Source organism: Gracilinanus agilis, chromosome 4, assembly GCF_016433145.1.
Source record: "Gracilinanus agilis isolate LMUSP501 chromosome 4, AgileGrace, whole genome shotgun sequence".
In the NCBI taxonomy this organism is placed as follows: Eukaryota; Metazoa; Chordata; class Mammalia; order Didelphimorphia; family Didelphidae; genus Gracilinanus; species Gracilinanus agilis.
This window is the reverse complement of record NC_058133.1, coordinates 140,619,751-140,644,238: the sequence shown is the minus strand read 5'-3', so window position 1 is coordinate 140,644,238 and position 24,488 is coordinate 140,619,751. Positions and strand designations below refer to the sequence as shown.

Below are 24,488 nucleotides of genomic sequence, written 5' to 3'. Positions count from 1 at the left end.
ATCATCATTTTTCAAGGTAATTATTATAACTAATTTTGTGATATCCAATGTTTTAGTTGAGACTGAAATTTTTTTATTATTTAAAAATAGAATTACAAGTCCAAAGTATGATCTTATGCTAGAGAATGGTAAGTTGAAATTCAAGCAAATTGTTTCCTTTGTAAATCAGACATCTCTATCATCAATCAACACATTCATTTAGCACATACTATTAAGTAGACTCAGCCTTCCTTTAGCTCCCAGTCTAATCGAGAAAATGAAACCCATAAAATGCACTATTAATAATAGCATATTTAAAATTTACAAACAAGTATTTATTCCTCCTTACAACTCCATGAGGTAAATATTGCATTTATTATCCCCACTTTACAGATGGAGAAAATTGAGGCATAGTGGTTTAGTCATGTGCCTAAACAATAAAAGAATTAAGTGTCAAAGCAGACTATCTCCCAATCTCAAGTCCAGGATTTATTTACATTATTCTACCTTTATTTTTTGGAGGGGGGAACACATGTAATTGACATCTAATTATTAAAATGAGTAGTAGAGGTAAGGGCCATTAAAGTTTAGAGGAGAGAGATCATTTGATCAAAAAGAGCTCAGGGGAGAATTATGGAGTTTAATGGGTGTAGAATTGGGCATCAATTATCAGATAGGATTTGTCTGATATAATGGTGTGACTGAAACTGACATCCAGAAGCAAGTAAAGAATCTCAGGATAAATAGGCAACTCTTGTAATGTTCTTCCTGTGCTACTCCTGTCCAAGAAACCAACATAACCCAACTGGACAAAATACTAAAAATCTCTCACAATACTGGGGACTTCTGACTATGTAAAGTCTAACTCCAGTCTTGGGGCTCAGACAAGCTGACTTCCTTCTAAATAATCAGTATCTGGAATGGCTTATTGACACTGATAACTTAAAAGACCCAATTTGGCATTGGGTAAGTAGGATCTAGTTCAAAGCAGGGTCCTTACCAAGGGAAACAAACTGGGAAACCCAGGTGAGACAAAAAAAATGTTATGGTTTAGAAATCCAAGATTATCAAGCCAAGTGTCTGGAGTTCTACTTCTCCTTCCAACTCATGCTCTAACAGTCTGATTCTAGGTTCTCCTATATTGACCACTTCTTTCCCCATGCTCACCCTACCCCCACAATTCTCCTCTTCTATGTGGAGATTTCTGGGAGCTCACCACTATACCATTCAAATATATTGTCTGTCAGGGCTTTGTTCTCACTGTCCTTACATGCAAGTATCAGTCTATGGTGAGAGATTAGGCCCCACGCATGCTCATTCTTGCTTACTGGATACAGAGACTTGGAGGTCCTATCTCTGTCCATCACCTTAACTCATTAGTCTTCCTGTGCAGTCCCAAATTGAGATTCATCCCTGCATCCATACATACCATACCCATGGTAAGAGTTCATGTTCAAAGAATATCTCGTTATGTCTGGAAGTCTTCACAATGAATCTGCAGGTGGGCTTTTCATCTATAACATCATATGCCTTCTTCCATTCTACCAGTCTGTAGCTGTTTATCACCAGGCTTTTCCACCTCATTCTAGGCTGTAGCTTCTCCTCTGACCAGATACTGGAGCTCCTTTCTTCGAAGTAACTTTCTTCTACCACTAAAGCCATTGCTCCTCTTTAATCTACTTCCAATTTTTTTCTCTTGTTAATCACACCATCGAATTGTTAACTGCTAAGATCTACTGGAAAAATGTCCCTCAGTCCCTCTGTAGTCCATTCCAGCTAGTAAGGTCACCTGACATCCCAAAGCATGGCCTCTTTGATTTTTCCCTTTAGGGCCAACATGCTGCTGAACCTCATCTTCTACATAAATAGCCTCTTCCCTCCAATAAATCCAGTCTTAAGTACAGAGTTGGAGAGTTGGAAGGACCTTTAATAGTGATCTAGTCCAATGCACAAACCAAAGGATGGCCACTATAACATACCTAAAAACATACCTGGTCTTCCAAGCATCTGCCTGAAAACTTATAAGGAAAAAAATCTAAAAAAAAAAGAAAAGAAAAAAAATCTCCCTCATCCAGAGGAAGTGACCATTTTGTGACCATTTTTATTGTTAGGAAGTTTTTTTCCTGTCAGCAATCCTAAAATTTGTCCCTTTTCAGCTCCTACCCACTGTTCCTGATTCAGGCTGCTGAGATCGGAAAGAACCAGCCTAATCCTCCTTCCACATTATACCCTTCAAACACATTCAAAGACAGTTATTGTGACCCTCTTGAATTTAATCTAACCCCAGTATAAACATAAATAGTTCCTTAAATCAAAATTTATATGTTATGGACCCAAAGCCCTTCCCCATCTTTGTTGCCTTCCTCTGATAATCTCTAGCTCATCAATAAGCCATGGCACTCAAAACTAAGGTCTGTCTGAACAGGGCAAAGTACATTGGAATTATCTTCCATCATCTTAGAATCTCTGCCCCTATTAAAGCATCCCAAGATTTTATTACTTTTTTTGTTGCCACATCACATGCTGACTCATATTGAAGACCACTAAAATACATAGATACTTTTCTTTTACTTTTTTAATGGTATACTTTATTTTTATTTTTTCCTCTTTTTATTTAGAATATTTTTCCATGGTTCCATGATTCATAATTCCCAACTACCCACACTCTTTCCTATCCCCTCCCACAGTTGACAAGCAGTTCCACATATGTTTTTCTTCTGTGTTTCTGGTCCCACAGTTCTTTCTCTGGATGTGAATAGCATTCTCATAAGTTCCTCTGGATTGTTCTACTAGCAGAAAAGTCCATTACATTCTATTGTGCCATAATGTATCAGTCTCTGTGTACAATGTTCTCCTGGTTCTGCTCCTTTCACTCTGCAACAATTCCTGGAAGTTGTTCCAGTTCACATGGAATTCCTCCAGTTCATTATTCCTCATAGCACAGTAGTATTCCATCACCAACAGATACTATAATTTGTTCAGCTAGTCCCCAAAGGGCATCCCCTCATTTTCCAATATTTTGCCACCACAAAGATAATATTACAAAATGTAAAATGAATAATTTTTATTACATTAAATTAAAAAGGTTTTGTACAAACAAAACCAGTGCAACCAAAATTAGAAGGGAAACAACAAATTAGGGGGAAATCTTTATAACAAAAACGTCTGACAAAGGTCTAATTACTCAAATTACAAGGTGCTAAATCAATTGTATGAAAAATCAAGTCACCCCCCAATTGATAATTGGGCAAGGGACATGAATAGGCACTTTTCAGATAAAGAAATCAAAACTATTCATAAGCACATGAAAAAGTGTTCTAAATCTCTAATAATTGGAGAAATGCAAACTAAGACAACTCTGAGGTGTCACCTCACACCTAGCAGATTGGCTAAAATGACAGCAGGGGAGAGTAATAAATGTTAGAGGGAATGTGGCAAAATTGGAACACTAATGCATTGCTGGTGGAGTTATGAACTGATCCAACCATTGCGGAAGGCAATTTGAAACTATGCCCAAAGGGCTTTAAATGACCCCATGCCCTTTGATCCAGCCATACTACTGCTGGGTTTGTAACCCAAAGAGATAATGGAGAAAAATATGTGTACAAAAATATTTATAGCCACACTCTTTGTGGTAGCAAAAAAATTGGAACATGAGGTGATGCCCTTCCATTGGGCAATGGCTGAACAAGTTATAGTATCTGTTGGTGATGGAACACTATTGTGCTAAAAGGAATAATAAACTGGAAGAATTCCATGTGAACTGGAACGACCTCCAGGAATTGATGCAGAGCAAAAGGAGCAGAACCAGGGGAACATTATACACAGAGACAGATTCACTGTGGCACAATCTAATGTAATGAACTTCTCTACTAGCAGCAATTCAATGCTCTAGGACAATTCTGAAGGACTTATGAGAAAGAACACTATCCACATCCAGAGAAAGAACTGTGAGAGTAGAATGAAGAAAACAGAAGAAAAACAACTGCTTGATCACATGGTTCGATGGGGATATGGTTGGGGTTGTAGACTATCGCAAATATTAATAATATGGAAATAGGTCTTGATCAATGATACATTTAAAACCCAGTGGAATTGCTCATTCACTATGAGAGGAGGAGTGGGAGGAGAGGAGGGAAAGAATATGAATCATAAGCACGGAAAAATATTCTTAATTAATTAGTTAATTAAACTTTAATAAAGGGGGAAAATATCTGCATTCAGACTCCCATCAGTTCCTTCTATGGTAATAGATAGCTTTTTTTCAACATGAGTCTCTCAGAATTGTCCTGTACCCTTTCATTGCTGTTAATAGTTAATTCTTTCACAGTTGGCCACCAGAAATTATTGCTGTTACTGTATACTATGTTCTCTTCACTTTGCATTACTTTATATGTCTTTCTATGGTTTTTTATGATCATCCTGTTCATCATTTCTTATGGCACAATAATATTCCATTAAAATCATATATTACAACTTGTTCAGTCATTCCCCAGTTGATGGCCATCCCTTCAGTTTCCAATTCTTTGCCACAAACAAAAAGAGCTATTGAAAATATTTTTGTATAAGTAGATCATTTTCTTTTATCTTTGATCTCTTTAAGAGACAGACATAGTAGTGATATTTCTGAGTCAAATATATTGCTAGAGTACACATAGTTTTATGGCCCTTTGGGTTCCAAATTGCTCTTTAGATTTTTTAGGACTTTTCAAGGAGATCATCATATCTTCAAAAGTGATCGTTATCTTTCCTTTTCATCTATTCTTATTTCCTTGATTTATGTCTCTTATTGTGATAGTTAGCATTTCTAGGTTGATGGTAAATACGACTAGTATCGGTACTGAGTGTTCCCTTGACATGTCTGTTGTGAGGATTACTTAGTTATTAGTTTATATATAGTTTATGTGGACCTAGCAGGAAGGGCTGGAGAATTCCAAAATGGAATGAAGAAGCAGGAAGTGTCTTCTTGCTCACTGAGAGAGACTCCATGGTAGTTGGGGCAAGCTGCAACTGACCCTAGGAGACACCAGTTTACCAGTGACCCTATGGAAAGACTGTCACCTACTTGTGGGAGATTTTGGTAGAGACTACTAATCCCAATCTGAGTTGCAGGTCAGCTCCCAGAATCTACCCACCTGGAAGAGTACAGCAGGTGGTCCTGGAGGAGCAGAAACACCACTGGAGTGAGTCTAGACTCTGCTGAGAGGATACCAACTTCATTCCAGCTTTTCTCTGGGCCCTTAAGTCTCAGTTAGTGTAGATAAGTCCCTTCCCTGACTCTGGGTTTGCCCTTAGTCTGAAGAGTGTAGTTACCCCTATTCCCATCCTTTATCTTAGTTGTCCCTGATTAAAAGTGTTATAAAACTCTTGCCTTTACTTTGCTGGTTTCCATAGGCCTAGTCTAGATACTGCAGTGTGGCAGTTGGGCCTAACTGCCACTTCAGTAACAGTTACCTCCTAGTAGTTAAACCTGGTCTCCCTACCTTGTTTGGTCCTGTCATCTGTCATTCCTGTCACCCTCACACCCTTCTGAACCCACATTTTAATATTTAAGCCTACTTCCCTGGTTATTCCCCAGTACATGTCTCATTACATATAAGATTTACTATATTAAGGAAAAGTCCATTTATTTCTATGGTTTCTAGTATTTTTTATAGAAATAGTTGTTGATTTTATCAATAGCCTTTTTAGTATCTATTGATATAATCAATCATTTTATCATGTTAATATCACTTCTATTAAGATGATTTATTATATCTTCCTTATATAGAATCAGCTCTGCATTTCTGGTAAACATCCAACCTAGTTGTAATGTATAATCTAATTAACCTATTGCTTTAGCCTGCTTCATAACATCTTATTTTAATTTTTTGTCTCAACCATCATTAGGGAGAGTGGTCTGTACTTTTATTTCCCTATTTTGTCTCTCCCTGGATCAGTTATCAAGATCATATATGTATCATCATGAGATATTTTGAGGGCACTTTCTTTCCTTTTGTTGCAAATAGTTTGTGTAATATTAGAATTATTCTTTTAAATGTTTAATTGTAAATTCATATGGTTCTGGAGTTGGGAGTGGGGGGGGAGTTTGAGAGTTCATTTGTGACTTGTTCAATTTCTTTTTGCCTGCCTTGTTAATTGTATAAAGATCTGTTGCTTGAAACTCTTGGACAAGTTTTTAATTGTAATGCATTTTCCCTTTCTTTTCTCTCTGAAGCTACTTTCCCAAAAGCTCTTCCTTTCCTAACACACATCTTAATACAATCAATAGCAGCTTCCACTTGCTGTCTCTGAGATTCTAAGTAGAAATGCAGCTTCAGACCCCTTTCTCTTCTCTCTTTTAGCTGCCCTTAAGATTTCAGACCCCTTGCGGTTATTCACACTTCACTTTTTCATTATTTCTTTATTATTTTGCCATTTCTTCTTCAGATCATGATCATGAAAGAGCTTACCAGTTGAATAAATTCCCAGCCCAAAATATATTCCTGTCTTTTTTCCTATTCAGAGGATCACAGATCTTAAAAGAGTAGAAAGTGCCATTAAGTCCCCATCTAATCCCATCCATACAAGAAAGAAATTTCTACTATAACATACCTGATAAATGGCCTTCCATCCTCTGCTTAAAGATTACCAATAAAGAGAAATACATGACTTCTCAAGACAGGTGATTTCTACATTTGGACAGCTCTCATTATAATTAACTAAATATTCCTTTTTGCACATAATAGCAAGAATTTATACAGAACTTTAAGGTCTCAAAACACTTTACATACATACATCATCATACAAACACACATATATTATTGCCCAAAATTTACTAATGAGGAAATCTATGTGCACAGAAGTTAAGTGACTTGTCTGGGATCACACGCTATTAAATGTATATAACACTCTAACTACATATCATCTTGGTCCTCTCTCATTTTTCCTGCTCTTTGGGGCAAAACACAAGTCTGATTCTCCTTTCAAATGAAAACCCCTTAAAAAACTTGAACACAAAGCTATCATGTCTCCCCTCTCTAAGCCAAATATTCCCATGTTCTCTAACTGATACTTATATAACAGAGGTCTTCGCCTTCCCTGGCTTTATCTGTGTCCTTTATTCTTTATTCTTTATTCTTTAGCTTATCTGTGTCCTTCCTCAACTGTGATACACATAACTGAACACAATACTCCTGTAACCAGTTCTTCCATGTCAGTAAGAATAAGATCAGAAATAGAATGTCTTTTATTCAATTCTACTACCTTGTGAATCATAAAATAGTCAAGAAATTAGTGGATTCTCTGCTTTTGTCTATGAGCCCGAAGAGATATCTGAGTAATTGAAAAACCCCATCATGACTACAAAATGGCTTTGTGCAAGGCTTATGACTTATTTTCCAAACTGCTCGTCTAATACTTTATGTTCAAGTGATCTGACAACATGACTACTGTTTTTCCTTACTTTACCTTTGAATGTTTAAATATTCCCAATATTTCCCCCTTGGGTTTCCTTATGTGAGGTATCCCTTCTTAAAATAGACAGTACTGCCCCACTAACCTTTATTATTCTTTTTCTTTTGAATAAGGTATACCCATACAGAGCCATATGTTATATAGTCATTGATCTCATCTCACTGCATCTCATTGAAAAATAAATATGAGGGCAATTTTCCGCCTTGCATTAGAGGTAGCCTAGTCCCTCTTTGTTGCCTAAACTGCCAATATTTTTGTAGCAAAATTTGAAGTTGGGGTCTCCTTTCTTAGATTTTTTGAGGATTTCAACTGTTTTTCTTCTTCCTTCATTGAAGCTCCTTTTTCTGGTATCTAATTTGGTGGATTTACATTAGAAGTTTTCTCACTTCCCACCATCCCTTTCAGTTTCCTCCTTTCCTATAGATTTCACTTCTCTTTTACTCCAATTTTATCAAAAATCTTCTAACAAATAGTAGGAAATGAAATGAAAGCATTTGTTTCTGTTGACATCTTTATAACAAAGCACAAACATAATCAAGGATTAAATGGGGATACTCTACAAAGGAAAGAGAAATAGCTTCTATTTTCTAAAATCAGGATAGCACTTTAAAATAGTGCCTGCTGGATGTGAAGAGATTAGAACCCAATCAACTCCTAATTCTGCTACAGAGAATATCCTTGCCTTGGCTTTATGTTATCACAATTGTATAAGCTTATTTGAGGTTCTTCAGTATATCCGCTTATCAAAGGATTAAATGAAGATCTTGCCTGTCACAGAAAAGTCACTGACTTTTTTCAAATATATTTTCATATATTTTGTTTTTGTGTCCTCAAGTTGTTTTATCTTACTGCATTTGGGAGGGAGAATTTAACATGATTCTGCTACATAAAAGCAATTGAAATGGGAATTATAGGCAAAGTGGCAAAGGAGGAATTTTAGGGAACAAATAGACTTAAAGAGGAACGGCCTTAGAATGCATAAAAAGTTGGAGAAAAAGACAAAGCCTGAGAAGGCTATTAAAAAAAGAGTTAAGTATGAGTTTGAGGATAGAAATAAAATTTTAAAAGAGGGGGCAGCTGGGTAGCTCAGTGTATTGAGAGTCAGGCCTAGAGATGGGAGGTCCTAGGTTCAAATCTGGCCTCAGATACTTCCTAGCCATGTGACTCTGGACAAGTCACTTAACCTCAGTTGCCTAGCCCTTGCCACTCTTCCAAAACACAGAAGTTAAGGGTTTAAAAAAAATTTTTTAAAGAGGCAATGGGTTCAAGGAATAGGACAATAGATAAAAATTTCCCTATATTCCTATATTCCTCCTCAGAGTCTTTCCAAACTGGAATCAAACAAAATGAATAATTAAACAAAGCTAACTCAGTTGTCAAATATTTCAAAGAATATTGGATGATTTTTAAAATTATTCCAAATTTTACAAAATGAGCATTTTCATATACAAAGAAAAAGAAGATTGTACCCACATGAAATCACAAATCTCTTAGATGTTTAGCTTATTTTTCTTCATATCTTCATAATAAATCCTGACCACAAGTGTCCCAGCCCCTTCCCATCCTCCCAGAATCACAGAGATATTTTCCGGGAGACCAACATGTACATACGAATTAAGTCTTTCGTGGTTTTCCTTCTCCAACATTTGAGGGGAGGCATCAAACCCTTCCTGAATGACAAAGTCTCAGGTGGGATCTTCACCTCTTTCATGTTTACTATAACCAAATACCGACTCCCCTATTTCAAGATCTCCTCACTCCTGTGTACTATTCTAATAGTTTCCCTAAGTGATGGTCTTTCAGTTTCCTGTCTCTTTTCCTCACCTCCAATCCAATCTCTAGCTGAGTAGGAATCCAGGACAATTACAAAATGAACTTCAGAAGAAATAGATCAACTCCAAGTCTGAAATCTTCACTAGCTCTCCATTGCTTCCAACATAAAATAGAAATTCTTCATCCCAGCATTTAAGGCCCTCTATCCAAGAAGCTGTCCACAAAAATTCTCAACTTTTTCCTTTCCTTCCAATCTTGGCAGTATTTGTTTTATTTGTACAAAACCTTTTTAATTTAATGTACTCAAAATTATCCATTTTATATATCACAATGCTCTCCATCTCTTGTTGACTTATAAATTCTTTTCATATCCGTGAACTTGTTAAGTAGTATATTCCCTGTAACTCTAGTTTACTTATATCTCCTTTTTTGTCTAGATCTTGTATTCATTATCATCTTGCCTTAATGAATTGTGTCTACACCTAGTTTCTGCCAATTTAGCCTCCAGTTGTCCCAGCAATTTTTATCAAATAATGATTTCTTATCCCAAAAACCTGGATCTATGTTTTTGTCATAAAAGATTTATAACTGCTGTTTATTGCATATGTGTTCTGTTCTACTGATCTACCTTCTCAGTCAGTATCATATAGTTTTTATAATTACTGCTAAAATCTCGTACTGCAAGACCTCCTTCCTTTATGGTTTTATTTTAATTCTTTTGCTTTTGTTCTTCCAAATGAATTTTATTTTTTTCTAACTCAATAAAATAATTTTCAGTAATTTAATTGGGATGGCATTGAATAAATTGATTGGGTAGAATTGCCATTTTGATTATATTGCCTCAGCCCATCCATGAAGAATTAATATTTTTCCTATTACTGAGATCTGACTGTGTAAAAAATGTTTTATTAAGTATATTCATGAAGTTCCTGGGTTTGTTTTGGCAGAGATAATAATCCCAGGTATCAACTTCTATCTCTTCTTATGTATAAAAATGCTGATGACTTATGTGGATTTATTTTATATCCTGCTACTTTAGTAAAATTACTGATGATTTCAACTAATTTTTTGAATCTCTAGGATTTTCCACATATAGCATCATGTCATCTACAATTTCTTCTATTGCTGTATGATTTTAGTAAATGAATTGGTAACAGCATTGATTAGAAGAATCTTCTAAGCAGCATTTTGCTTTATCAAGCCAGAAACTTTCTTATGTGACAACAAATAACATTCAATTGTAAAGACAATGTGGTCCACTTTAGAGAATCATTTCCTCAAATCTGAATGTTCCCTTTTCACATTTTCATTGAAGATATCTTTAATGTACATATAAATCATTCTTTAAAAAGATTTAATAAAAATGAAAAAGGATATTCACAATTTTACTTTTGAGAGCATTAATATTGTGTATGATTTTTGTCTATATTAGTACTCTTCCTTTATTAAAGAAAATTGATGGGGGAAGGCAATAATCTGTTGTTTCTATTAATGTCTTCATCAATGAAAGAATTATTTTTTAAAAAATACACTCACAAGGAAAGTAAAGCTAGATAAATTCTAACTCGTTTTCTCTCCTTTTTTCAGATTATAATGGGAATGCTTTGATAAAGATGTACAACAATATTATGCTTTATTTCAAAATTGAAATCATAGATGTAGAAGTTCTACATCAATGGACTAAAGAAGAAGACCAGTGTTTATTTATAATTAACCCTTCTGGAGATCTGTTTCTTATGACTCTTAATCATGGTGTGGCAAAACTTTCAGAATATCCATTAATGCTGGAACTATATAGTTCAACTTTTAAAGATAATATTCAATGTCCATATATGTTGTTTGAAAGCAGCATTTATTTCAACAATGTCTATATGGATAAGAGAACTGAACTGACATTTTGGTGTCAAGTGGTCTATCCTGAGAATTTGGGTCTATTTTCTATTGTGGAAGTCTATGGACCAAAAATATTAAAAGAGAAGAGAAGTACTTCATATGAAATAGCCTTGGGAATCTGCACTAAAAATCTGGTAATACTCAAATGTCTATTCTTTTACTTCTTCAAATAGATAATGTGATTCATAATTTCTTCTAATATAGTTTTTTGCTCATTCATTCAACAAACTTTATAAATAATATATTGGTAAGCACCACATATACCTATGATACCCATCCATCATCTCCACTCCTATTCACATGCTGTTGAACAAAGTCACAAAGTCATGTTAAGTCCATTTTATATTGATGTTATGTAATATGTCACCTGGGCCCTCACTGTGCTAAGGCAATTCTTTTACACTCCTCTCATTAATTCACCATCTCATTTACTATAATAGCTCTTGTAGGCTTTTCTGTCCCTCCTCAAATGGTACATAGCTTCCTTTTCCCCAAACCACCCTCTTAGCTTTGATAAAAATCATCTGAGGATTCATTAAGTATGTACTGCTGCCAATCACCAGGTCAACATGAAGAGATAGTTTTCTATAGATTTTATTTACAGTGTAGGCTTATCTATATTTAAAAAAAAGTCAGAATGTCTAAAGCATAAATTTCAAGAAAATTTTATAGAATGTTAATATGTAAGCAGCATAGAAAAATGGAATTTTGTGGAAAAAATGAAGGGAATAAAAGAGTATATGTGTCTGGAAATAAGTAACAGAAGAGGGAAGATATCAGCATCTGCCTACTAGTTAAAATAGGAGATATGACTTCTTTTCCTAAGACTGCAGATGTTGTGACCTTTGAGCTTTCAGGAATAATATCTCAAAACAGAGTATTATTATTCATTATTATTATTATCATCATCACAGTGGTGGCAAGAAACCTTAGCCAGAAACTCTCTTGCCAAAGGGCAAAGTCAGAGAGATGGGAGAAGTCCAATTTGTATGACTATAAGGGTATACGAAGAGATGAAGTGTATAATAATCCTGAAGGCAAAGGTTGGTGAGGGTTGTGAAGGGCTTAAATGCCAAATAGAAGAGTTTGTATTTGTTCCTAGAGATGATATGAAGCTAGTGCAAGACTCTGCCTGTCAAGGGATAAGCACTTGTAACTGTAATACAAAATAGATATAAGTACACAAGAGAGATTTGAGTAAGGTGATATGAGAGTTGATATCACAGAATTGCAGAGTTGGAAGAAAGCTCAGAAGTCAGCTCATCCTTGAACAGTAATCTCCTCTACCACATTTCTGACACATGAGACTCTATGGCTGTATGAGGCAAGCTTGCCTGCTTTGCCACAATCTGAGTAGAGTCACATCATTGGTCTGCCCTCTTTATCAGCCTTAACAATCTTATAATTAACAACTGACATTTGGGGATTAGAGTAGGAAAAAGAAGCATAGCAAGCTCTCACACACAAACCCTCCTGTAAAACTCTTCCAAAAAGATCCAGAAAATGCCCCAGATGGCATCCTGATTGGGAAATTCAAGAAACATTTTTCCGGTTAAGACAAATGAAATGTGGCCATCGTGAGATGTAAAGCATTCTTGAACTGGGAGAGGCTGTGCACTCAGGCAAGAAGAGGTCCCAGATTCAAATTCAAAGCACCTAAATTTGTGTGGGATGCAGGCACCCATGCCAAATGACAGCTCTGACATTAACTACCCAGTTTCAGGTCACAGATCAATGAGAGACTGACAAGGGGATCTGTATGTACATTAGTGACATTCCAGAGTAAGAGATGTAGGGTCATGGGCTGTATACAAACAAATCCTGAAGCAAACAGCAGCTGGATGGCTCATACCCCACAAGTGAAGGAGGTTCTCAATTCCTAAAGCTTGCACAGGAATAACAAGGGCAGAGAAGTCAACAATTCTGTCATTATAAACCAGCAGAGCCATTGAGCTACAAAGTCAAGAGTGACAGTGGCCGAATCCTTCAGTAGTCTACTGAAATTCCAAATTGAGTAAGCCTTACAGCATGTTGCCCAGACAAATGTCTTGCTGAAATTCTGTAATACTATGTCTAACCTGTTCATATATAGGAACCTTCTCAAAAAGGAAATGAGCTTAACCTGGCATAACCTATTTTTGACAAGTCGGCAAGTAATCACTGCTTTTCTTATAAAATCTTCAAACTACTACTTTCATGTGTTCTAGAATTTTTCCAGGCATCAAAGTCACTTTTTTAATCATATCAAAACCCTCTACAGCTTGAAGTTGAAGTTTGAAGAATCTGTCCTCGTTATCTCCATTCTTGTTAGCTTATTCTCCACAATGTTTAAATGATCACCAATAACATATCCATATACACGTCCACAAGTTCTTTCAGTACTCTTTTTTTCTGGGCATATTAACCTGAAATTACTGAAGGAAGCTTAGTGATGTCTTATCATTTTTTCACTTCTCCCAAATTCAAATTCCTTTACTGTGTAATGGGAAGTCTGGAGTATAGTAAAAAAAAATTGGCCAATGTTATCTCTCTCTCTCTCTCTCTCTCTCTCTCTCTCTCTCTCTCTCTCTCTCTCTCTCTCTCTTTCCTCTCTCTTGTCGGTTTTTTTCATAATCTGAAGTTAATGAGTGTCAGTGATAGAACAGATCAGGTTTTAAAAGTCAGAAAAATGATCAAAACCCTCATCATTTGAAGCCAGTAGCAGCAAATAGCTGTGCCAGATGAGGAGCCAGAAGCCCAGGCTCTCTGACCCAGACCAACACTGAATTGACCTGGTAACTGAGAGGTGGTGTCCTTCAAGGAAACTAGACAAGCTATGACACACCCAGAAGTGAACTTAGTGGGAAGAGTGCTTTGTATCATCCTCTTTCATAGTTGGATACAGGGAGCCACAGGATATCCAAAGAGACTGTACAGGCCCACAGCATGGGGAAATGGCAGTGTTTTGTTAGTTCATGTACAAGGGCAGCACAAAGCACTAGCAAGATGAAGGACATGTTGTCCATAGGTTCCATAGGCAGTGAATCAGCGTGGAGGGAATCAGCATTTCTGTTTGAGTTTCCTTCCACAAAAAATACTAACAAGAAAAAATATTCTACATGATGGTATAAGGAAAATCTATATCTGATTGTTGGCGGGAAAGGGAGGGGTATAATTTGAGTCTTAACATGTCAAAATTGTTTTTACATGTAGTCGAAGAAAAAGTAAAATATATAAAAATTTTTAAAAACCATAATCCAAGGGTTGGTGTCCATTATTTGAGGGAAAACTGAACAAATTATGTGAATATTATCAGGCTATCATAAGAAATGACAAAAGGGACAGATTCATAAAAAACTTGTATGAACTTATGCAGAATGAAATGAGAAAAACAATTTATATGATGACAACTATGGGACCATAAAGAAAAACAAATTTAAAAGATCTCTGATCAACGATAATCAACCACAACTCTAGAGAACCAGTAGTATAGTTGGCTACATACCTTTTGCAAGGTGATTGACTAGAAGTACAAAATGACATATACATTTTTATATGCCCAATGTACATATTTATTTTGCTTGACTATGCTTTTCTGTTACAAGAAAGTATTTTTTTAATTGAGGGCTAGAGAGGTTGGGGATGGAGAGGAAGATTAGGGACAGGGAAGGGAATATGTATAAACCCAGCAGTGGTATAGCTGGATCAAAAGACAGATAGTCTTTTAAAGCCCTTGGAGCATAGTTCCAAATTGCCATCCAGAATGGTTGGATCAGTTCACAACTCCACCAGCAATGCATTAATGTCCCAATTTTGCCACATCCCCTCCAACATTCATTACTCTCTCCTTCTGTCATTTTAGTCAGAGTTGTTTTGATTTGCATTTCTCTAATTATTAGAGATTATACAATTGATTTAACTCCTTGTATATTTGAGTAATTAGATCCCTGTCAGAGTTTTTTGTTATAAAGATTTATTTTTAATTTTTAATTTGCTTGCTTTCTAGCTTTTTAAGTTGCATGCCCAATTCATTAATCTCTGCCCTCCCTAATTTGTTAATATATGCACTCAAGGATATAAATTTCCCCCTGAGTGCTGCCTTGGCTGCATCCCACAGAGTTTGGTAGGATGTCTCATCACTGTCATTCTCTTAAATGAAATTGTTGATTGTTTCTATGATTTCTTCTTTGACTAACTAGTTTTGGAGAATCATATTATTTAATTTCCATTTAGTTTTTGATTTGCCTGTCCAGGTGCCCTTACTAATTATTATTTTTATAGCATTATGATCTGAGAAGGTTACATTTATTATTTCTGCTCTTTTGCATTTGTCTGCAATGTTTCTATGCCCTATTACATAGTCAATCTTTGTGAATGTACCATGTGCAGCTGAAAAGAAGGTGTCTTCCTTTTTGTCCCTATTTATTTTTCTCTACATATCTATTAAATTTGATTTTTTCTAGGATTTCATTCACCTCTCTTATCTCTTTCTTATTTATTTTTTGGTTTGATTTATCTAGATCTGAAAGAGGAATATTTAGATCGCCCACTAGTATGGTTTCACTATCTATTTCCTTCTTGAGCTCTGCCAGTTTCTCCTTTATGAATTTGGATGCTATTCCATTTGGTGCATACATATTGAGCTCTGTTATTTTCTCATTGTCTATACTGCCTTTTATCAGGATGTAATGACCTTCCCTGTCTTTTTTAATCATATCTGTTTTTACTTTGGCTTTGTCAGAAATCATGATCTCCATTCCTGCCTTCTTTTTCTCAGTTGAAGCCCAACAGATTTTACTCAGGCCCTTTACCTTAAATCTGTGTATGTCCACCCACCTCATATGTGTTTCTTGTAGACAACATATGGTAGGATTTTGGTTTCTAATCCACTCTTCTATTTGCTTCCGTTTTATGGGTGAGTTCATCCCATTCACATTCAGAGTTATAATTATCAGTTGTTTATTCGCCAACATTTTGGTATCCTCTCCTAGTTCTACCTCTTCTTCTTAACACTATTTCCTTTTAAACCAGTGGTTTGCTTTAAGCCAGTAACCCTTGTCCCCTCCCTTGATTTACTTCCCTTTCTACCCCCTCTCTTATTATTCCCCTCTTTTTATTTAAGGGCTAATGAATTCCCTCCCCCCTTCTTCTCCCCTCCCTTTTTTGACCTCCCCACTCCCCTGTTCCCCTTGGTTTTTCCCTTCTGACTTTCTCAGTAGGGTTAGATAGAGTTTTATATCCCAATGGATATAGCTACTCTTCCCTCTCAGGGTTAATTCCACTGAGGGTAAGGTTTAAATAATACCTCTTAATGCTCTTTTCCTCTCCTTCTTATAATAGTATTCATCCCCTCCCCTTCCCATGCCCTCTTTGTGTGTAATAGAATATCCTATTTTTCTTATTCATTCAAATTTCTCTTGGTGTCCTCTACTATTCACCCCCTCTTTCCCACTCCCCATATCATCTTAGATAATTTAGTACTCCAACCTCTCCCTATGAATAATTCTTCTAATTACTATAATAGTGAATACCATAATAGTGAATAGAGTTCACTACAGAGAATTATACATAACATATCTCCACGTAGGAATACAAATAATTAGATCTTATTGAAGCTCTTAAAGAGGCAAATTTAAAAAATAAGAGTTTTCTTTCTTTCCCCTCTGTTTCTTATTTACCTTTTCAAGCTTCTCTTGTTTTTTGTGGTTGGATATCAAACTTTCCTGGTCTTTTCTGTGCAAATACTTGGAAATCTTCTATCTTGTTGAATGCCCAAACTTTCCCCTGGAAGTATATAGTTAGTTTTGATGGGTAGGTGATCCTTGGTTGTAGACCCAGTTCTCTTGCCTTTCTGACTATCATATTCCAAGCCTTGCGGTCTTTTAGCATGGAGGCTGCCAGATCCTGTGTGATCCTGATTGGTGCTCCTTGATATTTGAATTGTCTCTTTCTGGCTTCTTGTAAAATTTTTTCTTTTACTTGGAAGCTCTTGAATTTGGCTATTATATTCCTGGGGGTTGTCTTTTCAGGGTCTAGTGTAGAGTGTAGAACTTCAGGGCAATTTTGCTGAATAATTTCTTGCCAGATTTTGGTTTCCGATTTGCTTACCATTTCATTTGATTTTGGGGCATCTTTCTCCAATTGGGAGTTTCTGTCTATTTCCCACTTCTCTCACCAAATCTCTTCCATCTTTCTCATCATCTCAGATATGAACTCTTCAAGAGCTTGTGACCAGTTTTCATTATTTTGGCAAGGTTTGGATATGATTATTTGTTTATTCTCCTCTACTATTTGCTTTGTTGTCTGGATTTTCTCTGTGTAAAAGTTGTCAAGTGTTACAGATTTCTTCTTGCTGATCTTTCTCTCTGTGTAAAAGTTGTCAAGTGTTACAGATTTCTTCTTGCTGATCTTTCTCTTTTGGGGTTCCTGTGGATGGCTTGCCATTGTGAGCCACATGCCCTCTCAGGTTTATCCCCACACCCTGGGTCTGTCTGTGCCCTTTAGGCTCCTGATGTCTCAGGTCTAGTTGTTCTCAGGGTCAAGCCTCCTGGTAGTCCCATTGTTTGTTCCTCTGTCCAAAGCTCCGCGTCTGCACCTGCACTCAGGATCCCTGTCCACGCTTGCACTCAGGGTCTGTGTTCAAAGTCCACGCGTTCTTTGGCCTCTTGGGGTCTTAAGTCTTGCTGCTCTCAGGAGCAGGCCCTGGTGACCCCAGGTAGCTGCCAAGGACTTAATGGGTGCCCCTAAGCTCACTCTAGCTCTTGTGCGCTGGCTTTGGCACTGTAGGTGGGGGTGGGGAAAGAGGGGGTTGCTCAGCTCTCATTTTAGTGAGAGCTGTTTCACCCCCTTATAGCATGGAAATGCCCCGATCCCACGTACCTTCAATGCTGCACCCTGTTGTGGGGTCCCTTCATTCGTCTGGATTTGTTTTTATGTCTTCTTGAGGAGTCCTGTATGTGTGGGTTAGGAGAGGTTAAGCAAGCTGCTTCTACTCTGCCGCCATCTTAACCCCTCTCTCTGGTTATTTTAAATGAAGTGTTTCTATCTCTTCTTATAGGACTTTGTTAGTAATATATAAAATGCTGATAATTTATGTTTATTTTATATCCTGCTACTTTACTAAAATTATTGATAGTTTCAACTATCAATTTGAACTTTTAGTTCAAATTAAACTTTTTATTTGAACTTTAAAATTTTCCACAAATACCATTATATCATCTACAAAAAGAGATAGACAATCACACTTTAAGCACAGAGGGCATGAGGGTAATAAGCATATAAAGGTAGAGATAAAGGATGCAGAAGGAGACAGCATGTGAATGAGGGAATAGGATGGTGAAGGAAGGCAGGTAGCATGAGAAAAAGGATGGGGGGGATGAGTCACTTATATATATAACCATGGATTGGAATTAGGAACACTCAAGAGCATGAACCCTCTTGGAAGAGTACTGAAAGAGGCAGGAGTTTAAGATCTTTTATAGTTTCGTGGGAAAACAGATTAGCTCTTATTTGTGCCATCTTGTTCATTTAACATATTCAAACCATTCAAAGTTATTGTTAAAACTGTTAAATGATCAGCACCTTTTTGATATTTTGCTAGTCTGAACGTGTGGAGATCTGGAATTTGTCTGAATTTATGTCTCATAGGACTAGAACCCTGATTAAAATGCCTATTAAAGGGTCAGTTTAAATAGAGCATAAAAGGAAGCAGGCATAAATTTTCTAGTGAATAGGAGCAGAGGGCCTATGAGAACAATGAAAGAAATTTCACAGACTATACTTTACAATAACAGTTCTTAAACTTTTTGGTCTCAGAACCCCTTTACACTCAAAAATTACTGAGCATCTTCCCCCAATAGCTTTTGTTGTGTGGGTTATATCTATCAATATTTACCATATTATAAAACTATTGATGATGATGATGAAGAAGAAGAAGAAAATGGTTTTGACCTTATGGAACCACTAAAAGAGTTTCAGGGTTTCAAAGCTGTCATCAGGCCATACTTTTATGAATTATTGCTCTCAGGATGGTTTCAGAAAAACCTGGGAAGACATACATGAACTTGTACAAAGTGAAGTGTGCAAAACCAGGAGAACCAGGAATATATTGAACACAATAACAGGAATGTTTTAAGGATGACCGGCTGTGAAAGACTTAGTTTCTGGATGCTTTGTGGAAAAATTGAGGGGAGAAGGGAGGATGTGAAGCTTCCTTGCCCTCCTAACATCCCCCATCACAAACAACTAAAAAGAAATCCACAAGATCAGTTCTAAAAGTGGCAAAAGCAGACGGAAGTCAAGGGTGGACTAGGTACAACAAGGGAGGAGGATTTTTGACTTCCCTGGACTCAGTCCCACCTCTGCTGTCCTGGGAATAGGAATGAAGCAAATGGCCAAGGAATCAACTTTGGAATGCAACGCCTGAAGGCAGAATTAGCAACCTCCACCTGGTTTGCTGAGCTCAGGAGCCTTTGTTCTAGAAGCAAAGGTCCCTAGGAGAAGTTATGTCAGCAGGGATGACTGCCACAGCCTCCATACCTGGGACTCCCACTGGCTCACATCTGAGAATTGAGGAAGCAGATACTATAGGGTGCTGGACCCTAAGGGCAAGACATCAAGCCTTGCTGCAAATAGGCAAGGGACATTGGAGGACCAGGGAACACAAACTGAATACTTGCTCTGTCGGGGTCTGTCATAATGAAGAGGAGGAGTGAGGAAGGAGTATACAACAGTGAGTGCAATTGCTGAGGAACTGGTGGGGTCCCTAATTGTTACTATAGGGAGAGGTCGTCTGTCTGCTTGCAGCTGCAGGGATAAAAAATCTCTAGTTGGAGGACCTGAGATCAGTCACAGATTGGGGCTTGAACAGGAGACTGAGGGATTATATCAGACTCTAGGCTATAAAAATTGGAATAAAAATAGGAATATTGAGGTCATTCACTGGGACCTCTCTCTTATCTCATATCACTCAGATGCCTTCTGCATCTTCTCCTTTACTCTTTTCTCATTAGAAGAGGTGATCTTACTCTTTACAAAGGCAAATTCCTCTACTAAATAAGAAATCACCTTTCATACCATCTCTTCCAACAGATTGCCTCCTCTGGCATTCTTGTACTGCCACTTATTTTCAGTTTCTTCCTGACCACTGACTCCTTTCCTACTGCCTATAAACATACCCACATCTCCCCCATCCTCACCATCCCCATTTGATTCTTCTATCATCTCTATTTTCTATCATCTATCTTCTATCATCTATATCTCTTTTGCCCTTTGTGGCTAAACTGTTTGAGAACATTGCCTTCAATAACTGCCTCTACATTCTCTCTTCTTACTCTCCTACAATCTGACTTACGATCATGTCATTCCACCAAAATTACTCTTTCTAAAGTCTCCAACAACACAATTTACAGGGTTTTTATGAAGAAATTGTTTCCTGAATATTAAATGTGCTATATAAATGTGGAAATAGCAGCAATAGCAGTACTACTAGTAGTATAATTATTAACCTACATAAAAATAAAAAAATAAATATAAAATAGGATCACCATACCCAGGGACTGTACTATCTTATTTTAGTTTGGAAATACCCATTATGCTTGACGTTCAAAATATTTTGTCTTTTTTTTAGACAGTGACATTATACCAAGATGTGAAATATGAAAATGTAGAAAATTACTATAAACTCCAGTAAGTATAATTTGTTTTTTAAAATCCTAGCTATAGTTATCTTTAACTTAAATATACCATGTGTATTTTCAAAATATTATCAATTGTAAATATAATTTGATTCATATATTTGTACAAAAAAGCACCTTGTCGTGGCCAAATCTCCCAACATCAAAAGGGGAACTTCATATGACCTTTCTGAAAATATTTGTGCTTTGTCCTTTTTAAAACTATGAGCTAGAAAACAATTGATTCACTCTAGTTATAAATAAGGCACTAAAATCATAAGAGAAAAGCATAAAGTAGATATTCAAAGAAAATCTTCATTTAAAAGAGTACCCTTGTAAATATTCTTAAATTAATTAAATTTATAATCATACTTTTTTTAATTCTAAGCTTTAAATAATTACTGGAAATCTCTTGTGGACACTTTCTACATGCCCTCTACAAAAAGTGCTGTGAAAAATTTCCCTAAACACTTATTTCTTGGAATAAGTTTCTCTGGAAAGTGAACCTTCCTTTTCCAGAAGCAATTTACTTTTTTTCTTAGCTCTGTTGCTAATCCAAAGGAGTACTTCCTACTCCTGCCACTAATCTTTATGACTATTCCCAAGCAGCTTATCAAGATTGGGTCCCTCTATCTTTCTGAATATTTTGTACAGAACATTAAACAAGATATAGCCTGGCATAGTGGATTGGAAGCTAGCCTTAGGGTCCAGGGTGACTTGAATTCAATCAAGTCCAACCTTTGACACATCCTGACTTGAGATAGGGCAAGTCTTTTATTCTCTTAATGCCCTAGACTCTTGTTGGCAAAGGCATAGCATGCATGCCCTGGCAACACAGAGGGGGCTGTTCCTAGGGACAATTTTCACATGTTTCACCCCTCTGCTTAGCAAGCACTTCCTTCAGTATCTGGACTAATGTTGGGGAGGCAGGTAGAATGAGGTGACAGCAGGTAGGGCTCACAGGCAGCTTGAAATTGCAGTTTGGGCACCCAATCTCTTAAAGGCTTGCCAAAGCTGCTCTAGATCCATGGTGGTGAACCTATGGCACATCTATCAAAAAGAGCACACCTTCATCCACCAAAGTTCACTAGAAATCCAGAGGGGCTCTACCATGTCTTAGGACATTTTTTTAAATTTCACCCACCCCTCTGCCCACTAATCCAATGAGAATACTTCTTCCCTCCCCTATTCAGAGTAAAGGTTTCATCACTCAATATAACAGTAAAGGAAAATAATAATAATAAATGTTGGAGGGGATGCAGCAAAATTGGAACACTAACGCATTGCTGGTGGAGTAGTGAATTACTCCAACCATTCTGGGAGGCAATTTGGAATTATGCCCAAAGAATTCCTACCGTTTGATCCAGCTATACTACTACTGGGTTTGCACCCCAAAGAGATAATAATGAAAAATATTTGTACAAAAATATTCATAGCCACGCTCTTTTTGGTGGCAAAAAAAAACTTGGAAAATGGGGAAAGGGGGGTATCCCTCAATTGGGGAATGGCTGAACAAATTGTGGCATATGATGGTGATGGAATACTATTTTGCCATAAGGAATGATGAACCAGAAGATTTCTATATAAACTGGGAGAACCTCAATGAACTGATGCAGAGTGTACTTTACAGAAAGTAAAACATTGTGGAGCTATCCAATGTACTGGTACTAGTATCCAATGTACTAGTAGCAATGCAATAATCCAGGACACTCCTGAAGGATTTATGAGAAAGAATGCAATCCACATTGAGAGAAAGAACTGTGGGAATAGAAACACAGGAGAAAAACATATGACATCACTTATCCCTTGTATATATGGGTATATGATTTGGGGTTTTGGCTTTAAAAGATTGCTACATAGCAAAAATAAATAATATAGAAATAGGTATCAAGTGATAACATTTGTGCACAACCAAGTGGATTTGCTTGTTGGTTCTGGGAGGGAGGAGGGAAGAGGGAAAGGAAAGAAACATGGAAAACAAGGTAAACATGGAAAAATATCTAAAAATAAATAAATAAAAATGAAAAATAAACAAAATAAAATGTCTAGCATCACTGCCCTAGGCAACTCTCTGAGCACTTAAGACTTTTGGTATTTTGAGTTGCTCCTTGGAGGAGCTTCCTACAGTGATGAAAACACAGGTCTGGACCAGCAAACTCCATTCCACCCCACCAAATTACACAGGATAGATAATTTATCTGGAGATATTTAGATCAGTTGTTTCATCAGATGATGAAAATAAAGGGGAGAAATGTTTTAACAAATGGAAATTTGAAGGAGAATTGATGTCCTTAAGGATATAAAACTACTGGTTAATATAGGAATGTAAAACTGTATTATGTATAACTTGGTTTCCTCATATCCATTTAATATAGAAAGAGTTGGAATTTTTCTTTTTTCTACCATTTTTTAGACAAAATTTGATTTGTTGGTAATTAGTAGCCTCTGGTTTGTTTTCTGATATCATACAAACCATGCCATGTAGCCTAACACAGGCCAACCAACCTATGTCTATGGATTATATCATTGTTTTCCAACTTCAGGATCAGCAAGTACAAATCAGGTTTTGATACTGAAAGGAAGAATAGGAATAAAAGTGGCAAGTCTTGTCCTGTAAGCAACAGTGACCACTGAGATTGAGAGTGTTGGTGGGATGAAAGTGAGGTTAATTAGATCCTCTAATCCTCTTCTTTCTGTTTTAGGCTAAATAGAGTATATAGAGTATATGGTATACTCTGAATAGAGTATATGGTAAAAGAATCCCTTAAAATACTCCCCAATCCATAGCTGTACAGTCCCACCACCAAGCAGTCACTGCCACCACTACCACCACTACCACCCTCCAAACCTTTAGGATTTCCCCTGCTAGATTAATTATACAGTGGGTAGAGGACCTGGTAGTAAATGTGAAGTCTACATCTTTACAAGGAAGCAAAGAAATTACTTAGAAGACTTTCAGTCCAATGTTTTAATAATAATCTAAATGTACTCCTTTTCTTAGAGAAGATAACACGGGTCATATGATGATTCAACTGCGTCCCAGTCAATTTTCAAAAACATGTCCATTAAGTAATCAGGTAAGTTTCACAGGGATAAAAATAACTCACATTATTGTTAAGGTGCTCAATTGGATTCATGTGTGTGAGAAGTGGTAAATTAGATTTCTGCTTTTAAGTGGAATAGACAATGCCCTCATTCTTGAAACTTCATAGAAGAACAATGTAGAATTACAAAGTATAGACATGTTTACAAAAAGAACGAAAGAATTTATAATAAACAGGTGTAAATGTTAGTTGAATTGAAGAAAGACCCCAACACCATCTGCCATTTTTGACCATTAATGCCAAAGGAGTCAGCACTGCATACCAACAATGATGGCCATTATTTTAACACTTTCATTCATTTTCATAGCTTCAGATCCACATGTACCTGATTTTAGCATATGTAATGCTGAACCAAGTGCTACATATACCTGATAGTCCCTTCTTTTCTTTTGGTAAATCCCTCTAATGTGAAAAATAGGTGAGGACTCAAAGCCATATTGTAAAATTAAAAAGTGGAGCATGATCAGAAAACCATTAAAAATTCAATTTGTTTGAAAAAATCAATCATTTCACGGCAGCAGAAAGGAAGGAAGGAAGAAAAAGAGAAAGAAAGAAAGAAAAAGAAGAAAGAAAGAAAGAAAGAAAGAAAGAAAGAAAGAAAGAAAGAAAGAAAGAAAGAAAGAAAGAAAGA

The 24,488-nt window shown here is 36.6% G+C and overlaps 1 protein-coding gene across 1 annotated transcript in view; it reads left to right on the top strand.

Annotated features, from left to right (window-relative positions):
• Window positions 1-24,488, top strand: part of CATSPERE (catsper channel auxiliary subunit epsilon) — a 177,140-nt gene that overhangs the window by 106,928 nt on the left and 45,724 nt on the right. The window contains exons 11-13 of the mRNA XM_044674979.1: window positions 10,795-11,234; window positions 20,708-20,766; window positions 23,755-23,830. Of these exons, the coding sequence (XP_044530914.1) occupies window positions 10,795-11,234; window positions 20,708-20,766; window positions 23,755-23,830 (575 nt within the window). The remainder of the gene's footprint in view (window positions 1-10,794; window positions 11,235-20,707; window positions 20,767-23,754; window positions 23,831-24,488) is intronic.